General features: G+C 42.3%; 1 protein-coding gene across 1 annotated transcript in view; it reads left to right on the top strand.

Moving 5' to 3' along the window:
- LOC129861294 (copine-5-like) overlaps positions 1 to 27,947 on the top strand; it is a 207,616-nt gene that overhangs the window by 4,241 nt on the left and 175,428 nt on the right. The window contains exon 2 of the mRNA XM_055932583.1: positions 26,147 to 26,187. Coding sequence (XP_055788558.1) covers positions 26,147 to 26,187 — 41 coding nt within the window. The remainder of the gene's footprint in view (positions 1 to 26,146; positions 26,188 to 27,947) is intronic.

Genomic DNA, 27,947 nt, shown 5'->3' with positions numbered 1-27,947 from the left:
CGGATGTACCGATCCTGTGCAGGTATTGTTACACGTGGTCTGCCACTGCGAGAACGATCAGCTGTCCGTCCTGTCTCCCTGTAGTGTCTCCCCCCACTTTTTGTGGCTGTTTATTTACCACCACAGACAGATGCTGGCACTAAGACCGCACTCATTCAGCTGTATAAGGAAATAAGCAAAGAGGAAACCACTCATCCAGAGGTGGCGCTCCTAGTGGCCGGAGACTTTAATGCAGGGAAACTTAAATCAGTTCTAGCAAATTTCTCTCAACATGTTAAATGTGCAACCAGAGGGTTAAAAATTCTAGATCACCTGTACTCCACACACAGAGATGTGTACAAATCTCTCCCTCGCCCTCCATTTTGTAAATTCGACCACAACTCTATCCTCCTGATTCCTGCTTACAAGCAAAAATTAAAGCAGGAAGCACCAGTGACTCGGTCTATAAAAAAAGTGGTCAGGTGAAGCAGATGCTAAACGACAGGACTGTTTTGCTATCACAGACTGGAACATGTTCCGGGATTCTTCCGATGGCATTGAGGAGTACACCACATCAGTCATATTACTATCACAGTGTCATCCGTTTTGTCACCTAAGCTCCATATACTACCCACCACTGCGACCTGTATGCTCTCATGGTTGGCCCTCGCTTCATACTCTTCGCCAAGGGGTATGCTGTCATTGTAAATAAGAATTTGTTCTTAACTGACTTGCCTAGTTATAAAAATAAAACATTAGACTTTTACTCAAGTTGTATTTAACTGGCTGACTTTCACTTTTACTTGAGTAACTTTCTTTTAGAAGGTATCTATACTTTTACTCAAGTATTACAATTGGGTACTTTTTCAACCACCGCAAGCGTGTGTGTGTACTCGCACCTGTGTTTATACATGCGTGTGTGTGAAGTAACAGCAGATGTATTTTAGACTTGCTAGTTGATCTCATTGTTCATCTTGTTGTTTATTCTCCTTCCAACGCCTCATGCGTTACACAGTGAGGTTGACAGTTTCACTGTGAAAGCCCTCAGGCTCTGTGGTTCTGTTGTCTCTCTTGTTTGTCTCTCGCTAGAGAAAGACTTACTTCTCCATACAAGTCAAGACTACAGGGAGAAATTCCATCATATTTTTTATTCTTTTCACAAAGCCTTGCTTGTATAGCGTCTGTGGCAGAAGCTGTTGCAGCTACGCTGAGCCATCCACCAGCTCCATCTTTATTTCAATTGATTATACATCCAGCTGTATAAGGATAGATTCTGAATTATATTTTGGAAAGCATATTGATTATATTATTTAAAAAAACTATTAAGCTTTGATTTCCTATACAGGTCTAAGAACTCTTTCACTGTGTTGATTAGACATACCTTAATACCCCATCGGTTGCTTCCTATCCTAGAATATGATGGCATCCTCTATCAAAACACACAAGACCTTTCTTTTGCGATTAAGATGTAATTTATAATTATCTTTGCAGAGTCATTTTTGGATGCCATTATAATATATATATTTTTTAGAACAATGTCTGAATCACTAAATTGACTGTCACTCCCAAACAGAAAACAACTGCATTGGAAGCACTTTCTTTTTAAATGTATAAACTTGAATGTCCCTGTATAAATTTACAAGACTTACACTGCTGCTTTCGAAAACAGCAGCAATGGTAAAATAAGATCTTTCAGATACAACGGCCCAGCTGACTGGAGTAATTTATCTATGGAAATCAGGGCACTACAAGCCCACTGTCAACTTAAGAAAGACCTTTGTCAAATGTTTTTAACTAATAGAAACATCACCATGTGAAGATATTTATAAATATGTACAGTACCAGTCAAAAGTTAGGACACAGCTATTCATTTCAGGGTTTTTCTTTATTTTTACTATTTTCTACATTGTAGAATAATATCTAAGACAGCAAAACTATGAAATATGACATATGGAATCATGTGGTAAGCAAAAATGTGTTAAACAAATCAAAATATATTTTATATTTGAATTCTTCAAAGTAGCCACCCGTTGCCTTGATGATAGCTTTGCACACTCTTGGCATTCTCTCAACCAGCTTCACCTGGAATGTTTTTCCAACAGTCTTGAAGGAGTTCCCACACATGCTGAGCACTTGTTTGCAGCTTTTCCTTCACTCTGCGGTCCAACTCATCCCAAACCATCTCAATTGGGTTGAGGTCGGGTGATTGTGAACACTCTCTTTCTCTTTCTTGGTAAAATATCTCTTACACATGCCTGGAGGTGTGTTGGGTCATTTTTCTCAAAAACAAATGATAGTCATACTAAGCGTGTAACAGTCCTGACCTATTTATGTTAGTTTTTATGTGTTTTTGGTCAGGGCATGTGTTTTGGGTGGGCAGTCTATGTTACCTGTTTCTATGTTGGTTTCGGTTTGCCTGGTATGGCTCTTGATTAGAGGCAGGTGGTTTGCATTTTCCTCTAATCAAGAGTCATATTTAGGTAGGGCATTATCACTGTGTGTTTGTGGGTGATTGTCTCCTGTGATGTTTTCGTGTTGTCGATGTATTCACTTTTGGAGCTGTTTGGCTGTTCGTATGTTTCGATGTCCGTTCCTGTTCGTGAGTTTACGTTTGTCTATGTAAGTTTATGTTCAGGTTCCGTTCGTTACGTTTTGTTATTTTGTAAGTTTTGAAAGTGTTTGTTTTCGTGTCATCGGTTTTCGTTTTTAAATAAAGATGGCATATTTCCCTGATTCCGCATATTGGTCTGAAGATCCTTCTCTCCTCACCTCATCTGAGGATGAGGAAAGCGACAGCTATGACAGAACCACCCACCAACAAAATGTGACCAAGCGGTATGGGAAAAATGGACGGAGCAATAAGGACTTTTGGACTTGGGAGGAGATTTTGGACGGTAGAGGACCTTGGGCTCAACCAGGGGAATATCGCCGTCCAAAGGAGGAATTGGAAGCAGCGAAGGCGGAGCGGCGCTGGTATGAGGAGGCAGCTAGGAGACGTGGATGGAAGCCGGAGATTCAAGCTCGTAACCGGAATTATGAGGGGACACGTCTTGCACGGAAGCCCGAAAAGCCCGTGAGTAACTCCCAAAAATTTCTTGGGGGGGGGCTAAAGGGTAGTGGGCCAAGGGCAGGTAGGAGACCTGCGCCCACTTCCCAGGCTAACCGTGGAGAGCGGGAGTACGGGCAGACACCGTGTTACGCAGTAGAGCGCACGGTGTCTCCTGTACGTGTGCATAGCCCAGTGCGGGTTATTCCACCTCCTCGCACTGGTAGGGCTAGATTGGGCATTGAGCCAGGTGTCATGAGGCCGGCTCAACGCGTCTGGTCTCCAGTGCGTCTCCTCGGGCCGGTATACATGGCACCTGCCTTACGCATGGTTTCCCCGGTTCGCCTGCATAGCCCAGTGCGGGCTATTCCACCTCGCCGCACTGGGCGGGCGACCGGGAGCATTCAACCAGGTAAGGTTGGGCAGGCTCAATGCTCAAGAGAGCCAGTACGCCTGCACGGTCCGGTATTTCCGGCGCCACCTCCCCGCTCCAGCCTAGTACCTACAGTGCCTATATTACGCACTAGGCTACCAGTGCATTTCCAGAGCCCTGTTCCTCCTCCACGCACTCTCCCTATAGTGCGTGTATCCAGTTCGGTGTCTCCAGTTCCGGCACCACGCACCAGGTCTACAGTGCGCCATATCCGGCCAGAGCCATCCGTCTCCCCAGCGCCATCTGAGCCATCCGTCTCCCCAGCGCCATCTGAGCCATCCGTCTCCCCAGCGCCATCTGAGCCATCTGTCTCCTCAGCGCCATCTGAGCCATCCGTCTCCCCAGCGCCATCTGAGCCATCCGTCTGCCAGGAGCCTGCAAAGCCGCCCGTCTGCCATGAGCCTGCAAAGCCGCCCGTCTGCCATGAGCCTACAGAGCCATCCGCCAGACAGGAGCCGCTAGAGCCGTCAGCCAGACAGGAGCCGCTAGAGCCGCCCGCCAGACAGGATCTGCCAGAGCCGCCAACCAGACAGGATCTGCCAGAGCCGCCAACCAGACAGGATCTGCCAGAGCCGCCAACCAGACAGGATCTGCCAGAGCCGCCAACCAGACAGGATCTGCCAGAGCCGCCAACCAGACAGGATCAGCCAGAGCCGTCAGTGAGCCATGAGCAGCCAGAGCCGTCAGTGAGCCATGAGCAGCCAGAGCCGTCAGAGAGCCATGAGCAGCCAGAGCCGTCAGAGAGCCATGAGCAGCCAGAGCCGTCAGAGAGCCATGAGCAGCCAGAGCCGTCAGAGAGCCATGAGCAGCCAGAGCCGTCAGAGAGCCATGAGCGTCGAGAGCCGTCAGCCTGCCATGAGCGTCGAGAGCCGTCGGCCTGCCATGAGCGTCGAGAGCCGTCAGCCTGCCATGAGCGTCGAGAGCCGTCAGCCTGCCATGAGCGTCAAGAGCCGTCAGTCTGCCATGAGCGTAGAGAGCCGTCAGTCTGCCATGAGCGTCGAGAGCCGTCAGCCAGCATGGACCTGCCAGAGCCGTCCAAACAGGACCTGCCAGAGTCCTTCAGCCGGGATCTGCCCCTTGTCCCGGTGCTGCCCCTTGTCCCGGTGCTGCCCCTTGTCCCGGTGCTGCCCCTTGTCCCGGTGCTGCCCCTTGTCCCGGTGCTGCCCCTTGTCCCGGTGCTGCCCCTTGTCCCGGTGCTGCCCCTTATTCCAGTGATGGTTCTTATCCTGGTGCTGCCCCTTGTTCTGGTGCTGCCCCTTGTCCCGGTGCTGCCCCTTGTCCCGGTGCTACCCCTTGTCCCGGTGCTGCCCCTTGTCCTGGTGCTAGCTGTTCATTTAGGGGAAGGTAGTGTTAGGGTGGGCATTAGAAGGGGTAGAAAGAAGAGGGGAGTGACTATGGTGGTACGGGGACAGCGTCCGGAACCGGAACCACCACCGTGGTCAACTGCCCACCCGGACCCTCCCCTGGACTTTGTGCTGGTGCGCCCGGCGTTCGCACCTTGGGGGGGGGGGTACTGTAACAGTCCTGACCTATTTATGTTAGTTTTTATGTGTTTTTGGTCAGGGCATGTGTTTTGGGTGGGCAGTCTATGTTACCTGTTTCTATGTTGGTTTCGGTTTGCCTGGTATGGCTCTTGATTAGAGGCAGGTGGTTTGCATTTTCCTCTAATCAAGAGTCATATTTAGGTAGGGCATTATCACTGTGTGTTTGTGGGTGATTGTCTCCTGTGATGTTTTCGTGTTGTCGATGTATTCACTTTTGGAGCTGTTTGGCTGTTCGTATGTTTCGATGTCCGTTCCTGTTCGTGAGTTTACGTTTGTCTATGTAAGTTTATGTTCAGGTTCCGTTCGTTACGTTTTGTTATTTTGTAAGTTTTGAAAGTGTTTGTTTTCGTGTCATCGGTTTTCGTTTTTAAATAAAGATGGCATATTTCCCTGATTCCGCATATTGGTCTGAAGATCCTTCTCTCCTCACCTCATCTGAGGATGAGGAAAGCGACAGCTATGACAAAGCGCAAACCAGATGGGATGGCGTATCGCTGCGGAATGCTGTGGTAGCAATGCTGGTTCTAACTACTTCAAATAAATACATATTCTATTCTACAGTGGCTCCTCTTGAAAGTTGTTTGGTTTGAAAAAAATAACATCTTGACTCTGGAATAGTCCGCATAATTTAATTGTATTAGTCAGCGCATTAACTTCATGTGAAATAGTCAGCTCATTAACTTCATGTGAAATAGTCAGCCAATTAACTTCATGTGTAATAGTCAGCCCATTAACTTCATGTGAAATAGTCAGCCCATTAACTTCATGTGTAATAGTCAGCCCATTAACTTCATGTGAAATAGTCAGCCCATTAACTTCATGTGAAATAGTCAGCCCATTAACTTCATTTGAATTAGTCAGCCCATTATCTTCATGTGAAATAGTCAGCCCATTAATAACTTCATGTGAATTAGTCAGCCCATTATCTTCATGTGAAATAGTCATCAGCCCATTAACTTCATGTGTAATAGTCAGCCCATTAACTTCATGTGAAATAGTCAGCCCATTAACTTCATGTGAATTAGTCAGCCCATTATCTTCATGTGAAATAGTCAGCCCATTAATAACTTCATGTGTATTAGTCAGCCCATTATCTTCATGTGAAATAGTCAGCCCATTAACTTCATGTGTATTAGTCAGCCCATTATCTTCATGTGAAATAGTCAGCCCATTATCTTCATGTGTTATAGTCAACCCATTAACTTCATGTGTAATAGTCAGCCCATTAATTTCATGTGTATTAGTCAGCCCATTAACTTCATGTGAAATAGCCCATTAACTTCATGTGAATTAGTCAGCCCAATATCTTCATGTGAAATAGTCAGCCCATTAATTTCATGTGAATTAGTCAGCCCATTATCTTCATGTGAAATAGTCAGCCCATTAACTTCATGTGAATTAGTCAGCCCATTATCTTCATGTGAAATAGTCAGCCCATTAACTTCATGTGTATTAGTCAGCCCATTATCTTCATGTGTAATAGTCAACCCATTAACTTCATGTGTAATAGTCAGCCCATTAACTTCATGTGTAATAGTCAGACCATTAACTTCATGTGTAATAGTCAACCCATTAACTTCATGTGTAATAGTCAGCCCATTAACTTCATGTGTAATAGTCAGACTATAAACTTCATGTGTAATAATCAGCTTAATTGAATGTGTAATAGTAAACCCATTAACTTCATGTGTAATAGTCAGCCCATTAACTTCATGTGTAATAGTCAGACCATTAACTTCATGTGTAATAGTCAGACCATTAACTTCATGTGTAATAATCAGCTTAATTGAATGTGTAATAGTCAGCTTAATTGAATGTGTATTAGTCAGCTTAATTGAATGTGTAATAGTCAGCCCATTATCTTCATGTGAAATAGTCAGCCCATGAACTTCATGTGTAATAGTCAGTCCATTAACTTCATGTGTAATAGTCATTAGCCCATTAACTTGATGTGTAATAGTCAGCCCACTAACTTCACGTGTAATAGTCAGCCCACTAACTTCATGTGAAATAGTCAGCTCATTAACTTCATGTGAAATAGTCAGCCCATTAACTTCATGTGTAGTAGTCAGACCATTAACTTCATGTGTAATAGTCTGCCCACTAACTCACGTGTAATAGTCAACCCATTAACTTCACGTGTAATAGTCAGCCCATTAACTTCATGTGTAATAGTCAGCCCATTAACTTCATGTGTAATAGTCAGACCATTAACTTCATGTGTAATATCAGCTTAATTGAATGTGTAATAGTCAGCTTAATTGAATGTGTATTAGTCAGCTTAATTGAATGTGTAATAGTCAGCTTAATTGAATGTGTAATAGTAAACCCATTAACTTCATGTGTAATAGTCAGCCCATTAACTTCATGTGTAATAGTCAGACCATTAACTTCATGTGTAATAGTCAGACCATGAACTTCATGTGTAATAGTCAGTCCATTAACTTCATGTGTAATAGTCATTAGCCCATTAACTTGATGTGTAATAGTCAGCCCACTAACTTCACGTGTAATAGTCAGCCCACTAACTTCATGTGAAATAGTCAGCTCATTAACTTCATGTGAAATAGTCAGCCCATTAACTTCATGTGTAGTAGTCAGACCATTAACTTCATGTGTAATAGTCTGCCCACTAACTCACGTGTAATAGTCAACCCATTAACTTCACGTGTAATAGTCAGCCCATTAACTTCATGTGTAATAGTCAGCCCATTAACTTCATGTGTAATAGTCAGACCATTAACTTCATGTGTAATATCAGCTTAATTGAATGTGTAATAGTCAGCTTAATTGAATGTGTATTAGTCAGCTTAATTGAATGTGTAATAGTCAGCTTAATTGAATGTGTATTAGTCAGCTTAATTGAATGTGTATTAATCAGCTTAATTGAATGTGAAATAGTCAGCCCATTAATTTCATGTGTAATAGTCAGCCCATTAACTTGATGTGTTATAGTCAGGTTAATTGAATGTGTATTAGTCAGCTTAATTGAATGTGTAATAGTCAGGTTAATTGAATGTGTATTAATCAGCTTAATTGAATGTGTATTAATCAGTTTAATTGAATTTGTAATAGTCAGCTTAATTGAATGTGTAATAGTCAGCTTTATTGAATGTGTATTAGTCAGCTTAATTGAATGTGTATTAGTCAGCTTAATTGAATGTGTATTAGTCAGCTTAATCGAATGTGTATTAGTCAGGTTAATCGAATGTGTATTAGTCAGCTTAATTGAATGTGTATTAATCAGCTTAATTGAATGTGTAATAATCAGCTTAATTGAATGTGTAATAATCAGCTTAATTGAATGTGTATTAGTCAGCTTAATTGAATGTGTATTAGTCAGCTTAATTGAATGTGTATTAATCATCTTAATTGAATGTGTATTAATCAGCTTATTTGAATGTGTATTAGTCAGTTTAACTTGGTGTGTATTAGTCAGGTTAACTTGGTGTGTATTAGTCAGCTTAATTGAATGTGTAATAATCAGCTTAATTGAATGTGTATTAATCAGCTTAATTGAATGTGTATTAGTCAGTTTAACTTGGTGTGTATTAGTCAGTTTAACTTGATATGTATTAATCAGGTTAACTTGGTGTGTATTAGTCAGTTTAACTTGGTGTGTATTTGTCAGGTTAACTTGGTGTGTATTAGTCAGCTTAATTGAATGTGTAATAATCATCTTAATTTTAATGTGTATTAATCAGCTTAATTGAATGTGTAATAGTCAGCTTAACTTGATGTGTATTAATCAGCTTAATTGAATGTCTATTAATCATCCTAATTGAATGTGTAATAGTCAGCTTAACTTGATGTGTATTAGTCAGCTTAATTGAATGTGTAATAATCAGCTTAATTTAATGTGTATTAGTCAGCTTAATTTAATGTGTAATAGTCAGCTTAACTTGATGTGTATTAATCAGCTTAATTGAATGTGTAATAATCAGCTTAATTGAATGTGTATTAATCAGCTTAATTGAATGTGTAATAGTCAGTTTAACTTCATGTTTAATAGTCAGGTTAATTGAATGTGTAATAGTCAGAATAGTTGAATGTGTAATAGTCAGCTTAATTGAATGTTTATTAGTCAGGTTAATTGAATGTGTTTTAGTCAGCTTAATTGAATGTGTAATAGTCAGGTTAATTGAATGTGTATTATTCAGCTTAATTGAATGTGTATTAGTCAGCTTAATTGAATGTGTATTAGTCAGCTTAATTGAATGTGTAATAATCAGCTTAATTAAATGTGTATTAATCAGCTTAATTGAATGTGTATTAATCAGCTTAATTGAATGTGTATTAGTCAGTTTAACTTGGTGTGTATTATTCAGCTTAATTGAATGTGTATTAGTCAGTTTAACTTGGTGTGTATTATTCAGTTTAACTTGATGTGTATTAATGAGGTTAACTTGGTGTGTATTAGTCAGTTTAACTTGGTGTGTATTAGTCAGGTTAACTTGGTGTGTATTATTCAGCTTAATTGAATGTGTAATAATCAGCTTAATTGAATGTGTATTAATCAGCTTAATTGAATGTGTATTAGTCAGCTTAATTGAATGTTTAATAGTCTGCTTAACTTGATGTGTATTAATCAGCTTAATTGAATGGGTAATAATCAGCTTAATTGAATGTGTAATAGTCAGCTTAATTGAATGTGAATTAATCAGCTTAATTGAATGTGAATTAATCAGCTTAATTGAATGTGTATTAATCAGCTTAATTGAATGTGTATTACAGTTTAATTGAATGTCTAATAATCAGCTTATTTGAATGTGTATTAGTCAGCTTAATTGAATGTGTATTAGTCAGCTTAATTGAATGTCTAATAATCATCTTAATTGAATGTGTATTAATCATCTTAATTGAATGTGTAATAGTCAGCTTTTTTGAATGTGTATTAGTCAGCTTAATTTAATGTGTATTAGTCAGGTTAATTGAATGTGTATTAATCAGCTTAACTTGATGTGTATTAGTCAGCTTAACTTGATGTGTATTAATCAGCTTAATTGAATGTGTGATAATCAATTTAATTGAATGTGTAATAGTCAGCTTAACTTGATGTGTATTAGTCAGGTTAATTGAATGTGTATTTAATCAGCTTAATTGAATGTGTATTAGTCAGCTTAATTGAATGTGTAACAATCAGCTTAATTGAATGTGAATTAATCAGCTTAATTGAATGTGTATTAATCAGCTTAATTGAATGTGTATTACAGTTTAATTGAATGTGTAATAATCATCTTAATTGAATGTGTATTAGTCAGCTTAATTGAATGTGTATTAGTCAGCTTAATTGAATGTCTAATAATCAGCTTAATTGAATTTGTATTATTCAGCTTAATTGAATGTGTATTAGTCAGGTTAATTGAATGTGTAATAGTCAGCTTAATTGAATGTGTATTAGTCAGTTTAACTTGATGTGTATTAATCAGCTTAATTGAATGTGTATTAATCATCTTAATTGAATGTGTATTAGTCAGCTTAATTGAATGTGTATTAGTCAGCTTAATTGAATGTCTAATAATCAGCTTAATTGAATTTGTATTATTCAGCTTAATTGAATGTGTATTAGTCAGGTTAATTGAATGTGTAATAGTCAGCTTAATTGAATGTGTATTAGTCAGTTTAACTTGATGTGTATTAATCAGCTTAATTGAATGTGTATTAATCATCTTAACTGAATGTGCAATAGTCAGCTTATTTGAATGTGTATTAGTCAGCTTAATTTAATGTGTATTAGTCAGGTTAATTGAATGTGTATTAGTCAGCTTATCTTGATGTGTATTAGTCAGCTTAACTTGATGTGTATTAGTCAGGTTAATTGAATGTGTATTAGTCAGCTTAACTTGATGTGTATTAATCAGTTTAATTGAATGTGAATTAGTCAGGTTAATTGAATGTGTATTAGTCAGCTTAATTGAATGTATATTAATCAGTTTAATTAAATGTGTATTAGTCATGTTAATTGAATGTGTATTAGTCAGCTTAACTTGATGTGTATTAATCAGCTTAATTGAATGTGTATTAGTCAGCTTAATTGAATGTGTATTAGTCAGGTTAATTGAATGTGTATTAGTCAGGTTAATTGAATGTGTATTAGTCAGCTTAACTTGATGTGTATTAATCAGCTTAATTGAATGTGTATTAGTCAGCTTAATTGAATGTGTATTAGTCAGCTTAATTGAATGTGTATTAATCAGGTTAATTGAATGTGCATTAGTCAGGTTAATCTATGTGTAATAGTCAGCTTAACTTGATGTGTATTAGTCAGCTTAATTGAATGTGTAATAGTCAGCTTAATTGAATGTGTAATAGTCAGCTTAATTGAATGTGTATTAGTCAGCTTAATTGAATGTGTATTAATCAGGTTAATTGAATGTGTATTAGTCAGGTTAATCTATGTGTAATAGTCAGCTTAACTTGATGTGTATTAGTCATCTTAATTGAATGTGTATTAGTCAGCTTAATTGAATGTGTATTAATCACCTTAATTGAATGTGTAATAGTCAGCTTAATTGAATGTGTATTAGTCAGCTTAATTAAATGTGTATTAGTCAGCTTAATTGAATGTGTATTAGTCAGCTTAATTGAATGTGTATTAATCAGGTTAATTGAATGTGTATTAGTCAGGTTAATCTATGTGTAATAGTCAGCTTAATTGAATGTGTATTAGTCAGGTTAATTGAATGTGTATTAGTCAGCTTAACTTGATGTGTATTAATCAGTTTAATTGAATGTGTATTAGTCAGGTTAATTGAATGTGTATTAGTCAGGTTAATCAATGTGTAATAGTATTCAAATGAAATGACTTATCCACCTAATCACAACCCGTATTTGTTTCCTATATAATGTCTTCTGTGCAACAGTATAGCAGCTGCTCCAGGGTGATGGTTTGGGGGTGTTTAAAGCTAACCAACTTGACAGTGTAATAGTCAGCTTAACGTTATGTGTATTTATTTAGTATTCAAATGAAGTCAGAGTCATCCACCCAATCACCAACGTTTCTCTGTTTCCTTCATTAATGACTTATAGTGTGACTGTAACGTTTTGACTGTTTTAAATAACCTATCTAAAGCCAGGTTTTACAGTGACACTGTTCTTTTATGGTTTGTTTTAATGTGTATTTGCCCAATAAACTGAGGCAGAGAAAAGGTGTTGGTCCCAAATGACATCCCGATCCCTATACAGTGCATTCAGAAAGTATTCAGACCCCTTGGCTTTTTCCACATTGTCTTCTGATACAGCTTTATTCTACAATGAATTCAAAAACTGTTTCCTTCTAGACAATCTACACACAATACCCCATAATGACAAAGCGAAAACAGGTTTTTTTAGAATTTTTTTGCTCATGTAAAATAAATAAATAACAGAAATACCTTATTTACATAAGTATTCAGACTCTTTGCTGTGAGACTCGAAATTGAGCTCAGGTGCATCCTGTTTCCATTGATCATCCTTGAGCTGTTTCTACAACTTGATTGGAGTCCGCCTGTGTTAAATTCAATTGATTGGACATGATTTGGAAAGGCACACACCTGTCTATATAAGGTCCCACAGTCGACAGTGCATGTCAGAGTAAAAACCAAGCCATGAGGTTGAAGGAATTGTCAGTAGAGCTCCGAGACAGGATTGTGTCGAGGCACAGATCTGGGGAAGGTTATAAAAAAATGTCTGCAGCATCAAAGGTCCCCAAGAGCACAGTGGCCTCCATTCTTCAATGGAAGAAGTTTGGAACCACCAAGACTCCTCCTGTAGCTGGCCGCCCGGCCAAACTGAGCAAATGGGGGAGAAGGACATTGGTCAGGGAGGTGACCAAGAACCCTATGGTCACTCTGACAGAGCTTCAGAGTTCCTCTGTGGAGATGGAAGAACCTTCCAGAAGGACAACTATTTCTCTCGCCCACACAAACCTAGCCACCGGCCATGTCTCTCAGCCACACAAACCTAGCCCCAGGCCATGTCTCTCATCCACACAAACCTAGCCCCTGATCATGTCTCTCATCCACACAAACATAGCCATGTCTCTCATCCACACAAACCTAGCCATGTCTCTCATCCACACAAACCTAGCCCCTGGTCATGTCTCTCATCCACACAAACCTAGCACTCCGAACATGTCTCTCATCCACACAACCCTAGCCCACGATCATGTCTCTGTATGTGTCACAAATTACACTCTATTATTCCATATACAGTGTACCCATAGACATGATCGGGGGCTAGGTTTGTGTGGATTAGAGACATCGCTAGGTTTGTGTGGATGAGAGACATGACCAGGGGCTAGGTTTGTGTGGATGAGAGACATGATCAGGGGCTAGGTTTGTGTGGATGAGAGACATGGCTAGGTTTGTGTGGATGAGAGACATAGCTAGGTTTGTGTGGATGAGAGACATGAGCAGGGGCTAGGTTTGTGTGGATGAGAGACATGGTCGGTGGCTAGGTTTGTGTGGATGAGAGACATGGCTAGGTTTGTGTGGATGAGAGACATGGCTAGGTTTGTGTGGATGAGAGACATGGTCGGTGGCTAGGTTTGTGTGGATGAGAGACATGGCTAGGTTTGTGTGGATGAGAGACATAGCCAGTGGCTAGATTTGTGTGGATGAGAGACATGACCAGGGACTAGGTTTGTGTGGATGAGAGACATGGCTAGGTTTGTGTGGATGAGAGACATGGCTAGGTTTGTGTGGATGAGAGACATGGTCGGGGGCTAGGTTTGTGTGGGTGAGAGATATGGTCGGGGGCTAGGTTTGTGTGGGTGAGAGACATCGTCGGGGACTAGGTTTGTGTGGGTGAGAGACATGGTCGGGGGCTAGGTTTGTGTGGGTGAGAGATATGGTCGGGGGCTAGGTTTGTGTGGTTGAGAGACATCGTCGGGGACTAGGTTTGTGTGGGTGAGAGACATGGTCGGGGGCTAGGTTTGTGTGGTTGAGAGACATGGTCGGGGGCTAGGTTTGTGTGGGTGAGAGACATGGCTAGGTTTGTGTGGGTGAGAGACATGGCTAGGTTTGTGTGGGTGAGAGACATGGCTAGGTTTGTGTGGGTGAGAGACATGGCTAGGTTTGTGTGGGTGAGAGAGGAGAAGAGAAAAGAAGCATCAGCACAAGGATTGTGTGTAATTGATTTAGTAAGTCTGAGAGGCCTCAGATTGCAACCCAAATTGAATTGAATTGCTTCTCTGCTCCACTTTGCTCTTCTCTGATGCTCTGACTGTACACCTACAGGCAGAGAGAGAGAGAGAGATAAAGAGAGGGAGGGAGGGAGAAGGATAGAGAGAGAGAGGTAGGGAGGGATGGAGAGCGAGAGACATTCAGTGCCAAGACAGCGAGAGAAGAGAGAGAGAGCCGACATAGCTTCCTGTTTGAAGGAACCTGCACTCTGAGCACCCCAACCCTAAGATGAGAGCAGGGAAAATGCAGTTGTTGAGACTGGATTGGTCTGTTTGTGTCACTGCCTTGCTGTCTGTGTCCTCTCCTCTCCCAGTGAGAGAGACAGCACTGCACGAATACAGTGCAGTCATAGAGGTTTTAAACCAAGAGATGTTTCAGGGATTTATCTATTGGAGCAGCTTAGGAGTATTGTCCGCACATCCAGTTGGTGTTTCTATTGGAGCGGTGTATATTCAGTTTCTTTGGCACTGAGGGTGAGACAGATAACAAATGGAATGAGGGAGGTGCTTTGTGAGGTCATCAGTTCAGGTGGTTAGCTCTGAAGGTAGGTTGTTTTGTATGTCAGTTAAACATCTTGTTAGTTGAGGATCTTGTTAGTTAAGCGTCTTTGTTGAATTTGTTTCCTGTATGTGGTTTGTTTTGTGGCATCATGAATAATAATCACAGTAGTATCCTACCTAGCAGCTAACTTGAATCCTGCAGGATGTTTTCTCTCTGTGTTTCTCAGCCAGTAGAGCAGAGCCTTGGAGTTCTGTCCTGTGTAACGGTGTAAAATGACCTAAAGGAAACAGGGATTTTAAGAAATGCGACTCCAGATCACCACTTGACAGTAACATTGCCTTGTCTCTGTTGTGTTGCCGCCTTCTGCAAGAGAGATGGAGCAAAAACAGTTCTGACAAAATGTCACCAACACCCTGAAGGGTAAAAGCTTGTATTTTTCTTATTTGTCAATTTTGTCTACATGTCCTTTTTACTCCTTGGAAAGATCAAACCCCAAGACGAGTCATTAATTGTTACTATGGAGGTGGTAGGTTTTTGTATCTACACTCCTCTCAGTCCAGATTGAGTGGCCACCTACCCCCATTACCTCTTTCGAACTAAACCCCATGCTCTCCGGCCCTAAACCCCCCAGCTCTCTGGCCCCAAACCCCCATGCTCTCTGACCCCAAACCCCCATGCTCTCTGGCCCCAACCCCCCATGCTCTCTGACCCCAAACCCCCATGTTCTCTGGCCCCAAACCCCCATGCCCTCTGCTGGACCCCAACCCCCATGCTCTCTGGCCCCAACCCCCATGTTCTCTGGCCCCAACCCCCATGCTCTCTGACCCCAACCCCCATGTTCTCTGGCCCCAACCCCCATGCTCTCTGGCCCCAACCCCCATGTTCTCTGGCCCCAACCCCCATGCTCTCTGGCCCCAACCCCCATGTTCTCTGACCCCAAACCCCCATGTTCTCTGCTGGACCCCAAACCCCATGCTCTCTGGCCCTATGGCCCTCTGCTGGCCCCAATCATTTGGTGTAATATTTTGGGGTAGATTGGTTAGAGTATAATTAGGCCAATCATCGTGTGTGTGTGTGTGTGTGTGTGTGTGCGTGTGTGTGTGTGTGTGTGTGTGTGTGTGTGTGTGTGTGTGTGTGTGTGTGTGTGTGTGTGTGTGTGTGTGTGTGTGTGTGTGTGTGTGTGTGTGTGTGTGTGTGTGTGTGTGTGTGTGTGTGTGTGTGCCGAGGCACACTGGGTTACCATGGGATTCATTACCTCCTGAGAAGATGGAGGGAGGTAGAGAAAGGAAAGAGTTAGAGGAGAAAGAAGACAGAGAGGGAGGGAGGGAGAGAGGGAGCGAGGGAAAGAGGGAGAGGAAGGAGGTGAGAGGAGGAGAGGAGACGAGAAAAGAGAGAGAGAGCAGAGGGGAGAATAGAGGAGACGAGAAAAGAGGGAGGGAAGGAAGGCGAAAAGGGAGAGGAAAGGAGAGAAGGACGGAGAGAGGGCAAGGGAGGGAGGGAAGGAGAGGAGGGAGGGAGGGAGAGGAGAGAGGGAGGGAGAGCATGGAGAGGAGGGAGATGAGGAGAGAGAGACAGAGGGAGGGATTGAGAGGGGGAGGAGAGGAGGGAGGGAGATGAGAGAGGGAGGGATGGAGAGGAGAGAGTGAGGGATGGAGAGGAGAGAGGGTGAGGAGAAAGGGGAGGGAGGGAGGGAGATAGGGAGAGGAGGGAGGGAGGCAGGGAGCGAGGGAGAGGAGGGAGATAAGGGAGGAGGAGTAGAGAGGGAAGTAGGGAGAGCGAGGGAGAGAAGAGAGGGAGGGAGAGGAGAGATGAGGAAGGGAGGGAGGGAGGGAGAGGAGAGGAGAGATTAGGGAGGAGGGAGAATAGAAGAGTGGAGGGGAGGGGGGGGAGGAGGGAAGGAGGAGAGAGGTAATGGGAGGAAGGTAGGAGAGATAGGGGTGTAGAAGGAGGGCATCACGGATGGATTTGGAAAGGAGGGATGGGGTAATGAAAGTATCAGAATGATTAGGATGTGTGCTTCTGTTGCTTGATCTGTCAAAAAACATTTGTGGCACCAGAGGAATTGGAATTCGATCTGGATGTAATCACTCTGCCCTCTGTGCCCTGTAAACACACAGCACTAAATCTGATCTGTGCCCAGTAAACACACAGCACTAAGTCTGATCTGTGCCATGTTAACACACAGCACTAAATCTGGTCTCAGGGCCTCTATTCAATCAGACACAGTAACCAGGTTTCCAAGTCCAAATCATCTTTCCTCCTGCACCACTAAAGGGCATTTTTGAATTGAAATAGGCCTATCCAATTGAAGTGTTACTATGAGAAAACGCATATTGTTTCTATTTGTACTGTATGCAGAAAGTTGTTTTCTGACTCATCCATAAAACGTTCAGTAGTTATCAGTTTCACCTGACCAGGGTTTTCAGTCTGATGTGATGAGATGCGTCTGTTCTGGGGTGAGACTCAGGGAGAGGTAGACAGAGAGAGAGACCATATTTTTCCATTTTTGTGGATGTTAAGATTGCTTTAGGCTGGAACTTATAGGTCAATGGAGCAGATAAGTCTGTCTGAACCCTTCGACACCGCAGAGAAAATTAGTTTGGATCAAAAAACACTTGGCTGTACAGGAAGTGTCAATGCTATTAATACTGTCTCATTTGGAATCAATCAAACGGCTGACGTTGACGGCACTGTTGGGTTCCCATCCTCCAGCCTTATGCATGACCTCTGGGTCCCATCCTCCAGCCTTATACATGACCTCTGGGTCCCATCCTCCAGCCTTATACATGACCTCTGGGTCCCATCCTCCAGCCTTATACATGACCTCTGGATCCCATCCTCCAGCCTTATACATGACCTCTGGGTCCCATCCTCCAGCCTTATACATGACCTCTGGGTCCCATCCTCCAGCCTTATACATGACCTCTGGGTCCCATCCTCCAGCCTTATGCATGACCTCTGGATCCCATCCTCCAGCCTTATGCATGACCTCTGGATCCCATCCTCCAGCCTTATGCATGACCTCTGGGTCCCATCCTCCAGCCTTATACATGACCTCTGGGTCCCATCCTCCAGCCTTATACATGACCTCTGGGTCCCATCCTCCAGCCTTATGCATGACCTCTGGATCCCATCCTCCAGCCTTATGCATGACCTCTGGATCCCATCCTCCAGCCTTATGCATGACCTCTGGGTCCCATCCTCCAGCCTTATACATGACCTCTGGGTCCCATCCTCCAGCCTTATACATGACCTCTGGGTCCCATCCTCCAGCCTTATGCATGACCTCTGGATCCCATCCTCCAGCCTTATGCATGACCTCTGGGTCCCATCCTCCAGCCTTATACATGACCTCTGGGTCCCATCCTCCAGCCTTATACATGACCTCTGGGTCCCATCCTCCAGCCTTATGCATGACCTCTGGATCCCATCCTCCAGCCTTATGCATGACCTCTGGATCCCATCCTCCAGCCTTATGCATGACCTCTGGGTCCCATCCTCCAGCCTTATACATGACCTCTGGGTCCCATCGTCCAGCCTTATACATGACCTCTGGGTCCCATCCTCCAGCCTTATGCATGACCTATGGATCCCATCCTCCAGCCTTATGCATGACCTCTGTCATGTTTATGATATGTCTATGTCACGTTTATGTCACTCCAATGTCACTACACTTGCATGGTTTCATTTACGAGTTAACAGGGGGTGCTGGGGTTTCCCATAACAAATTAGGTTTAGGGGTTAGGGGTTAAGGGTTAGGGGTTAGGGTACCCCCATTATACACAACAGAATCATGCAGGGCACTACCACACACCTTACATCAATATTCAATATGTTCTTTACAGATGATCTAATAATACTATACACCCCACAAGAATAGTAAACAAACAAAGGGTTTTCGGGTTAAGGTTAGGGTTAGGGTTAGGGTTAGGGAAAATATGATTTTGAATGGGACTAAATTGCCTGTCCCCGCAAGGTTACACACGTGCACTTCACAGTTATACTAGAGTTATAGGGATGAACTATAATAATGGGGGAATATAGGGGTTATGCTATAGAGACAGCCATAGGCTCCACCAAACTCAAATATGTCCATCAACTTAGGTTGCCTCCAAAAATGCCACTATACAGGAAATAGGGATGCCATCTAGGATGCAGTGTGAGATTCAGTGAGGATGCTTGGGTAGACAGTGAAAAAAATGTTTCAACAATTCTTGGAAGAGTATCCCTTGAACAAATTTACAAATGAGCTCAACTACAATATAGCCTGCAGGAGGATTGCTGACTGTTCATCCCTAAATGGAATTGAGGGTAAGAGCAGGAAGGCCTGAGGTTGTGACATGAGCCAGATAACCGCCAACTCCCTCTCTCCATTTTTGACTTTTTCACCCTGTGTTGTCTGACCATGGAAATGATTGTATAGAAAAGCTTTTTGCCTTCTGGCTTTAAAATCCTCTTCCTGCCTCACAGTCTAGCTGACACCACGGTAGTTGCTGAGTGGACAGAGGAGAGTGGTAGTCCTCATTCTGAGCAGAGCAGGTCAGAGGCTGTAGGAGAGAATGGAGATATACAGCACTAAAAAATCTATCTCCTGTAACTTCTGTTGGACCAATGAGAGAAGAGATAGACTCTCAGCAGTAGCGGCACATACAGAGTTAGACGATTTTATTTAAAACATGCTGTTGTATGTGCCAATTATACTTCAAACAGGCTCTTGGAGGTGCCAATTATACTTCAAACAGGCTCTTGGAGGTGCCAATTATACTTCAAACAGGCTCTTGGAGGTGCCAATTATACTTCAAACAGGCTCTTGGAGGTGCCAATTATACTTCAAACAGGCTCTTGGAGGTGCCAATTATACTTCAAACAGGCTCTTGGAGGTGCCAATTATACTTCAAACAGGCTCTTGGAGGTGCCAATTATACTTCAAACAGGCTCTTGGAGGTGCCAATTATACTTCAAACAGGCTCTTGGAGGTGCCAATTATACTTCAAACAGGCTCTTGGAGGTGCCAATTATACTTCAAACAGGCTCTTGGAGGTGCCAATTATACTTCAAACAGGCTCTTGGAGGTGCCAATTATACTTCAAACAGGCTCTTGGAGGTGCCAATTATACTTCAAACAGGCTCTTAGAGGTGCCAATTATACTTCAAACAGGCTCTTGGAGGTGCCAATTATACTTCAAACAGGCTCTTGGAGGTGCCAATTATACTTCAAACAGGCTCTTGGAGGTGCCAATTATACTTCAAACAGGCTCTTGGAGGTGCCAATTATATTTCAAACAGGCTCTTGGAGGTGCCAATTATATTTCAAACAGGCTCTTGGAGGTGCCAATTATATTTCAAACAGGCTCTTGGAGGTGCCAATTATATTTCAAACAGGCTCTTGGAGGTGCCATTTATACTTCAAGCAGGCTCTTGGAGGTGCCACTTATACTTCAAACCGGCTCTTGGAGGTACCACTTATACTTCAAATAGGCTCTTGGAGGTGCCAATTATACTTCTGACAACTCCAGGGCCTCATTATCAAACCCTGCAAAGGGAAGAATTTTATAACCCACTGACGTGATCCACCTTAATTTACATAAAGACACCCATAGACTATGGTCACCAGCTAAATAAACAGGTAACTTTTTCTGGAGATTTTCCTGATATTTTGTTGTTGGACTCAGGGCTCTAAAGATATTCTCTGGGATTTACCTGGTTAAATACGGGATGAATACAATTTGAAGTGATGTTTATGACACATTCGTATAGTGTCATAAGGATGTGCAGAGGATCTTACGATATGAATGAACTGGTGTTTTTAAACATCACATTTTCCAAATGAGTGTCTGGGATGTTTGACTGAGTCCTTCGTTTTTCCCGACATATCTGGTTTCAGAGGCAGACATTTTGGTGAATATTATCTATGAGTTGTGTATGTTTTATTTTTTATTATTTAAGTAGGCAGAGGACAAAGTGGACATAGAGTTTTGCAAGGTTGTGCTTAATGGCAAGCTATCCAGCCACAGATATTTTTCAATGGGATACTGCTTAGGCAGCATACTCATAAGCTGTTTTCTAAATGGCAAACTCTATACCGTACATAGTGCACTACTTTCGACCAGGGCCCATACGTAGTGCACTATATAGGGAATAGGATATCATTTGATACACAGCCATAGTAGTCTGAGAGAGCATTTCTCTCACACATTTGATATGCTGCAGCAGAGAGCCACATAGAGAAATCACTATGTACTATACATGTAATATATTTTAGATCACATCCTATCACTGCATTCCACATGAATCAGATAAACCACACATATCCAATGACACAGTGATCAGTGAGGAATACATAAAAGTAAGAACGGTAGAGATGATTAGGCAAAGAATAGTACTTTATTGATTTAATCCGACGCTCTTCAGAGTTCCCTGGCAGGTTATTTAACGGTTGTTTTGATCATGTGGTATCAGATATCAATACCAAACAGACAGTCCTCCTGCTTCATCGTAACATAGAATATTGAATGTTTCAATAGTTACATTAACCGTCTTTATTCAATGTGCCTAACGCAACATAATGAACTTGGTGTGTTTGATTGAGGCAACGTGATAAAGAGGAATACTTTGAACATGGATGTTATAGCAATATTATATTCATATGTGATCAGAAATCATACGGTAGCCGAGAGAGAGAGAGAGAGAGAGAGAGGGAGAGGGAGAGGGAGAGGGAGAGAGAGAGAGAGAGAGAGAGAGAGAGAGAGAGAGAGAGAGAGGAGAGAGAGAGAGAGAGAGAGGGAGAGGAGAGGGAGAGAGGAGGGAGAGGGAGAGGGAGAGGAGAGAGAGAGAGAGAGAGAGGGAGAGAGAGAGAGAGAGAGAGAGGGAGAGAGAGAGGGGGAGAGAGAGAGAGAGAGAGAGAGAGAGAGAGAGAGAGAGAGAGAGAGAGAGAGAGAGAGAGAGAGAGAGAGAGAGAGAGAGAGAAAGAGAAGAGAGAGAGAGAGAGAGAGAGAGAGAGAGGGAGAGGGAGAGGGATGAACAACTATGAAAAAACAACCAACAATAACGGGTCATAACTTCTGCAGCTCCTGCAGCTCTGTCGCATGCTGGGTCTGTACATAGTCAATGGTAGGCTTCAAGGAGACTCTTACGGTAGGTACAACTATAGCTCATCTCTTGGCAGTAGTACTGTAGACTCCTTTGTCACTGACCTCAACACAGAGTCTCTCAGAGGGTTCACAGTCAGATCACAGCAAAATCAGAGCCTACCGGAACAGAGCAATACTCAAATCAAATCAAATTTTATTTGTCACATACACATGGTTAGCAGATGTTAATGCGAGTGTAGCGAAATGCTTGTGCTTCTAGTTTCGACCATGCAGTAATATCTAACAAGTAATCTAACATAACAATTTCACAACAACTACCTCATACACACAAGTGTAAAGGAATGAATAAGAATATGTACATAAAAATATATGAATGAGCGATGGCCGAACGGCATAGTCAAGATGCAGTAGATGGTATAGAGTACAGTATATACATATGAGATGAGTAATGTAGGGTATGTAAACTATTTATAAAGTGGCATTTTTTAAAGTGGCTAGTGATACATTTATTACATCCAATTTTTCATTATTAAGGACAACAAAGTCAAGGAGTGGCCATCACAAGCCCTGACCTCAATCCTGTAGAAAATTTGTGGTCAGAACTGAAAAAACGTATGTGAGCAAGGAGGCCTACAAACCTGACTTGGTTACACCAGCTCTGTCAGGAGGAATGGGCCCATATTCACCCAACTTATTGAGGTAAGCTTGTGGAAGGCTACCCGAAACATTTGACCCAAGTTAAACATTTTAAAGGCAATGCTACCAAGTACTAATTGAGTTTATGTAAACGTTTGACCCACTGGGTATGTGATGAAAGAAATTAAAGCTGAAATAAATAATTCTCTCTACTATTATTTTGATTTCACATTCTTAAAATAAAGCGGCGATCCTAACTGGCCTAAAACAGGGAATATGTATTTGGATTAAATGTCAAGGATTGTGAAAAACTGAGTTTAAATGTATTTGGCAAAGGTGTATGTAAACTTCCGACTTCAACTGTATATGCTTCCGACTTCAACTGTACATATCCACTGTTTAGCTGGAATGGAATGTTGGTATCCTGTATATTTGACTGTGATATGTGGTTGTCTCACATAGCTATCTTAAGTCTCTCTGGATAAGAGCATCTGCTAAATGACATTTTCAATGTAAATGTTTTAAATACAGATATCATATAACTGCGTTCAATTATTTTGTTCACAGTTTTTTTATATTGATGTCACAAGTGTATAATTTGTACAGTTCATTATTAAAAGTGTAGTTATTTATTCCTTGTGATGGTGTAACACCCATCGCTACTCCTTATTTCTATGAGAGAGAGACAGATATTTAGCATTGGTTGATTATTTGTCTCTTTGAAATTAAATGGTTTTAAACAAATACATATTTGTCATTGAACAACCCCATGCCATGATTAGATAGTGATAATAAAAGTACATTTAACAACATTTCTGAAAATTGATATATATATATATATTTATATATATATATATGTTTTGGCCACTTTATCTGCACACAATTAAACTGGCTCTATGGATCAGATGGATCAAATGTTCCCAACTCAATCAGATTAACCTCCAACACCTACCTAGGGTGGCTCTCAGTAACATTAACACCCACCCAGACTGGCTCAATAACTTTAACCCCCAACCCCCACCCAGACTGGCTCAATAACATTAACCCCCAACCCCCACCCAGACTGGCTCAATAACTTTAACCCCCAACCCCCACCCAGAGATGCTCAATAACATTAACCCCCAACCCCCACCCAGACTGGCTCAATAACATTAACCCCCAACCCCCACCCAGACTGGCTCAATAACTTTAACCCCCAACCCCCACCCAGAGATGCTCAATAACATTAACCCCCAACCCCCACCCAGAGATGCTCAATAACATTAACCCCCAACCCCCACCCAGACTGGGCTGAATAACATTAACCCCCAACCCCCACCCAGACTGGCTCAATAACTTTAACCCCCAACCCCCACCCAGAGATGCTCAATAACATTAACCCCCAACCCCCACCCAGACTGGCTGAATAACATTAACCCCCAACCCCCACCCAGAGTGGCTCAATAACATGAACCCCCACCCAGAGTGGCTCAATAACATTAACCCCCACCCCCCACCCAGAGTGGCTCAATAACATTAACCCCCACCCAGATTGGCTCAATAACATGAACCCCCACCCAGACTGGCTCAATAACATGAACCCCCACCCAGACTGGCTCAATAACATGAACCCCCACCCAGAGTGGCTCAATAACATTTACCCCCACCCCCCACCCAGAGTGGCTCAATAACATTAACCCCCACCCAGATTGGCTCAATAACATGAACCCCCACCCAGACTGGCTCAATAACATTAACCCCCACCCCCCACCCAGAGTGGCTCAATAACATTAACCCCCACCCAGATTGGCTCAATAACATGAACCCCCACCCAGATTGGCTCAATAACATTAACCCCCACACAGACTGGCTCAATAACATTAACCCCCACCCCCCACCCAGAGTGGCTCAATAACATTAACCCCCACCCAGAGTGGCTCAATAACATGAACCCCCACCCAGAGTGGCTCAATAACATGAACCCCCACCCAGACTGGCTCAATAACATTAACCCCCACCCAGACTGGCTCAATAACATTAACCCCCACCCAGAGTGGCTCAGTAACATGAACCCCCACCCAGAGTGGCTCAATAACATGAACCCCCACCCAGAGTGGCTCAATAATATGAATTAACACAGTGACAGGTGGAAATGTCAAAGTTCCGAACATTCCATTTAGACAGACAGGGAAACGGTGACGGAGGGAGCTCATTGGTTTAATGAAAGACAGAAGAGAGCCAGGTGGATGCGACGAGGTATGTGTGTGTGTGTGTGTGTGTGTGTGTGTGTGTGTGTGTGTGTGTGTGTGTGTGTGTGTGTTGTGTGTTGTGTGCATGTATGGTGTGGGTTTGACACGGATGGCTTAGTTCTCTCTAATGATAATTACAATGACAACGTTCTAACTGTAGTCATGTCAGTTGCAGACACACTTCCCCTTACATCCCATTAATGGATGACTTTGTATTAAACCCCCCCCACGGATGTAAGGATGGGATGGGTATTGTTATACTGTGCTGCTTGTGAGTTATTTATTGACTGTGATACTCTATAACAGGACATCAACGGCAGGTCTGATGCAGTAGTAAATAGTAAATATTGAAATTCTGATGAGCCTGCTTTTCTTGTGTCCCAGATGGCGACCTACAGTACTGTATCACCTATCTAGTGCACTACAACATAGGGTGTGATTTGGGATTCCCTAGTCTCCACAGTTGGAGAAGTGCCACATGGATTTAGAAGAGAGGAAGAAAAAAAAAATGCTAATGAATTCGAAAAGTTGAAAATATATTTCCGTAACTGGGGACATCACTTCCTGTCCGTGTCCTCTCCAGCAGGATGGAAGATATTCAGAGAGGGAGGGCTGAAAAGCATTTTATTGGCACAATTCCAAAATAGTATACAGTTTGTATATGTATGTATGGTTTTAGTTGGACAGTAATGACTGTGGTTCTTCTGGTGTGACTCCTATTGTGGCTGTGTGCTGTGGTAGGCTACGGTTGCTCACCCTGCCTTCACCCCCCCTGGTTTCCCGGGGCCTGCACTCCAGATTTACCGGGTCACAATGGGTGGCGGCACAACACTCTGCAGTGCTAGCTGTCAGCCCCATTATCACTGAGGTAAACAAACTAGGACCAAGCACACAATCTTCCTTGGAACCACAGCCTACTGCAATCTTCATTATACTCTGCTCTCTGATTTCTCAGAACTGGCTGTTTTTTCCCCCCCTTAAGTGGTGCACAAGGTTTTCAATGGACTCTTCTGCCTTCATGCAGTGTCCTCAGTGTCCTGGGAGATAGCTGGAGATTTACTCTGTGTGTTCATTTACAGGACTGTACTTTGGCAGTGAAAACACAAGGCCATCGGGATATGTTGGTTTGTTGGAGGGTGGTGCAGTATCTGACTGTAAATAACTTTATAAATAATGTTACAAATTGGAGGATTTATATGGAGACATTTTGATGAAGCAATGTGTTTTAAAGAGAGGGACGTTGTAATCTAGGCTATACACTAAACATCTTAAAAGTCGTTGTATGTGTTTGAGTTGAGTGGGATTGTTGGCATATTATTTCAATACATACACAGCCAAAACAGTACACAGTGCAAACAGTCCAAACATGTATTGTATCTTCTATATCTTGGTGGCTATGAGCTCTCTTTCTACCTCCTATGAACTCTTATGACATCCTTATGAACTCTTATGACCTCCTTATGAACTCTTATGACCTCACTGCCCTTCATGAATATTAAATCAGATTAATCTCTTCTATTTCAGGGATCTATTAGACAGAGACACATTCTCCAAATCTGATCCATGTAAGTACTTCACAGTTATCATCTTACATTTATCACAATCACAATTTCTTTCAATTACAGAATAATTACTGGCTTCTATTATATGGCTAGTAGGTGTAAAGAATAAAGATCATTCTCCTCAAAAGAAATGTGAAATAATGCAAGAAATTATCCAAAATTCCTCCACTTAGAAAACCTCAATTTCTTTGTCTTTCTTCCTCTGCACTTTCATCGACTGTATCTATCTTGGGCTTAGCTGGGATTTAGTTGACTCCGCTGTTTCAAAGTCTTCCCTCAATAACTGCATCTTATTTGCACAGTAATGGGACAGGTCTTCCTCACAGCTAGTGTTACAGAAAGATACAGTACCTTAAAGGGATAGTTTGGGATTTTGGCAATGACGCAGATACATGAATATGGTATTTACGAGTTCATATGACTCTGGGGAAGTAAATAAAGGACTTCCCCGAACCATCCCTTTAATCTAATGCAGCTACAGTACGGTTTAAACACAGCCCTGACTGAATACAAAATGGGCGTCTTTGAGATGTAGCTGCCTCAGCGTAGAGGAGAGCAGAGGAGTGGAGAGGAAGAGAGGAGATCTATGATCACAGTCTCCAGGGGGACTTTCTGTATAGAGGTCTTGGATGTGTTCCTGGTCAAAAGTATTTCACTGTAAAAGGGGTATAAAACCATTTGGGCTAGAAACGGATGAAGAATGGAGGAGACTTTAACATATATAATAGTGTCAGAGTTCAATCATTTTGTGTGTCTCCTTCCTTCTAATAGACCAGGGTATAATACTTCACACTCTATACCTCCAGTCATCTTCCTTCTAATAGACCAGGGTACAATACTTCACACTCTATACCTCCAGTCATCTTTCTTCTAATAGACCAGGGTACAATACTTCACACTCTATACCTCCAGTCATCTTTCTTCTAATAGACCAGGGTACAATACTTCACACTCTATACCTCCAGTTATCTTCCTTCTATTAGACCAGGGTACAATACTTCACACTCTATACCTCCAGTCCTCGTTCTTCTAATAGACCAGGGTGCAATACTTCACACTCTATACCTCCAGTCATCTACCTTCTGATAGACCAGGGTACAATACGTCACACTCTATACCTCCAGTCCTCGTTCTTCTAATAGACCAGGGTGCAATACTTCACACTCTATACCTCCAGTCATCTACCTTCTGATAGACCAGGGTACAATACTTCACACTCTATCCACCCAGTGCCCTTTACATTCTCCCAAAGATGAGAAGGACCTGGGGTTATATCTGACAGGTCACACGCCCTGTCCCAGCATGCTCTGCTTCTTCTTAAATCCACTGTTTACATGAGGAAAGCAAAGAGGGATATTAAAGGGAATCCTACTGTTTAGAAATCATATTTGAAATTATGCATTCACCGTTGCTCTGTTGGGGACTTTGTTAATCGTTAGTGTATCTCTCACTTGCAGGGATTAATACCTAGATCTGATAATGTGATAATGGGAAGACAGCGGTCATGGTGGTGCCTTATCAACATTTTTAATGATGAGTGTGATGATAGAAAGAGCATTTGTTTTATGAAATGAAGAAATGTCACGGTTTTTCAAAGCGATTGGTAATCTGTTTGTCTCTTCCCCTTTATCTTGTTATTTTCATTTTTTCTCTCCTTCTCTATCTCTCCTTTCTCTCTCCTTTCTCTTTCTCTCCCTCTCCCTCTCTTCCTCTCTCTCTCTCTCTCTCCCTGTACCTCTACCTATCTTTCCAGTGGTGGTGTT

Source organism: Salvelinus fontinalis, chromosome 8 (assembly GCF_029448725.1).
Source record: "Salvelinus fontinalis isolate EN_2023a chromosome 8, ASM2944872v1, whole genome shotgun sequence".
In the NCBI taxonomy this organism is placed as follows: Eukaryota; Metazoa; Chordata; class Actinopteri; order Salmoniformes; family Salmonidae; genus Salvelinus; species Salvelinus fontinalis.
The sequence above is the reverse complement of the archived record's forward strand: the minus strand, read 5'-3'. Positions and strand labels throughout refer to the sequence as shown.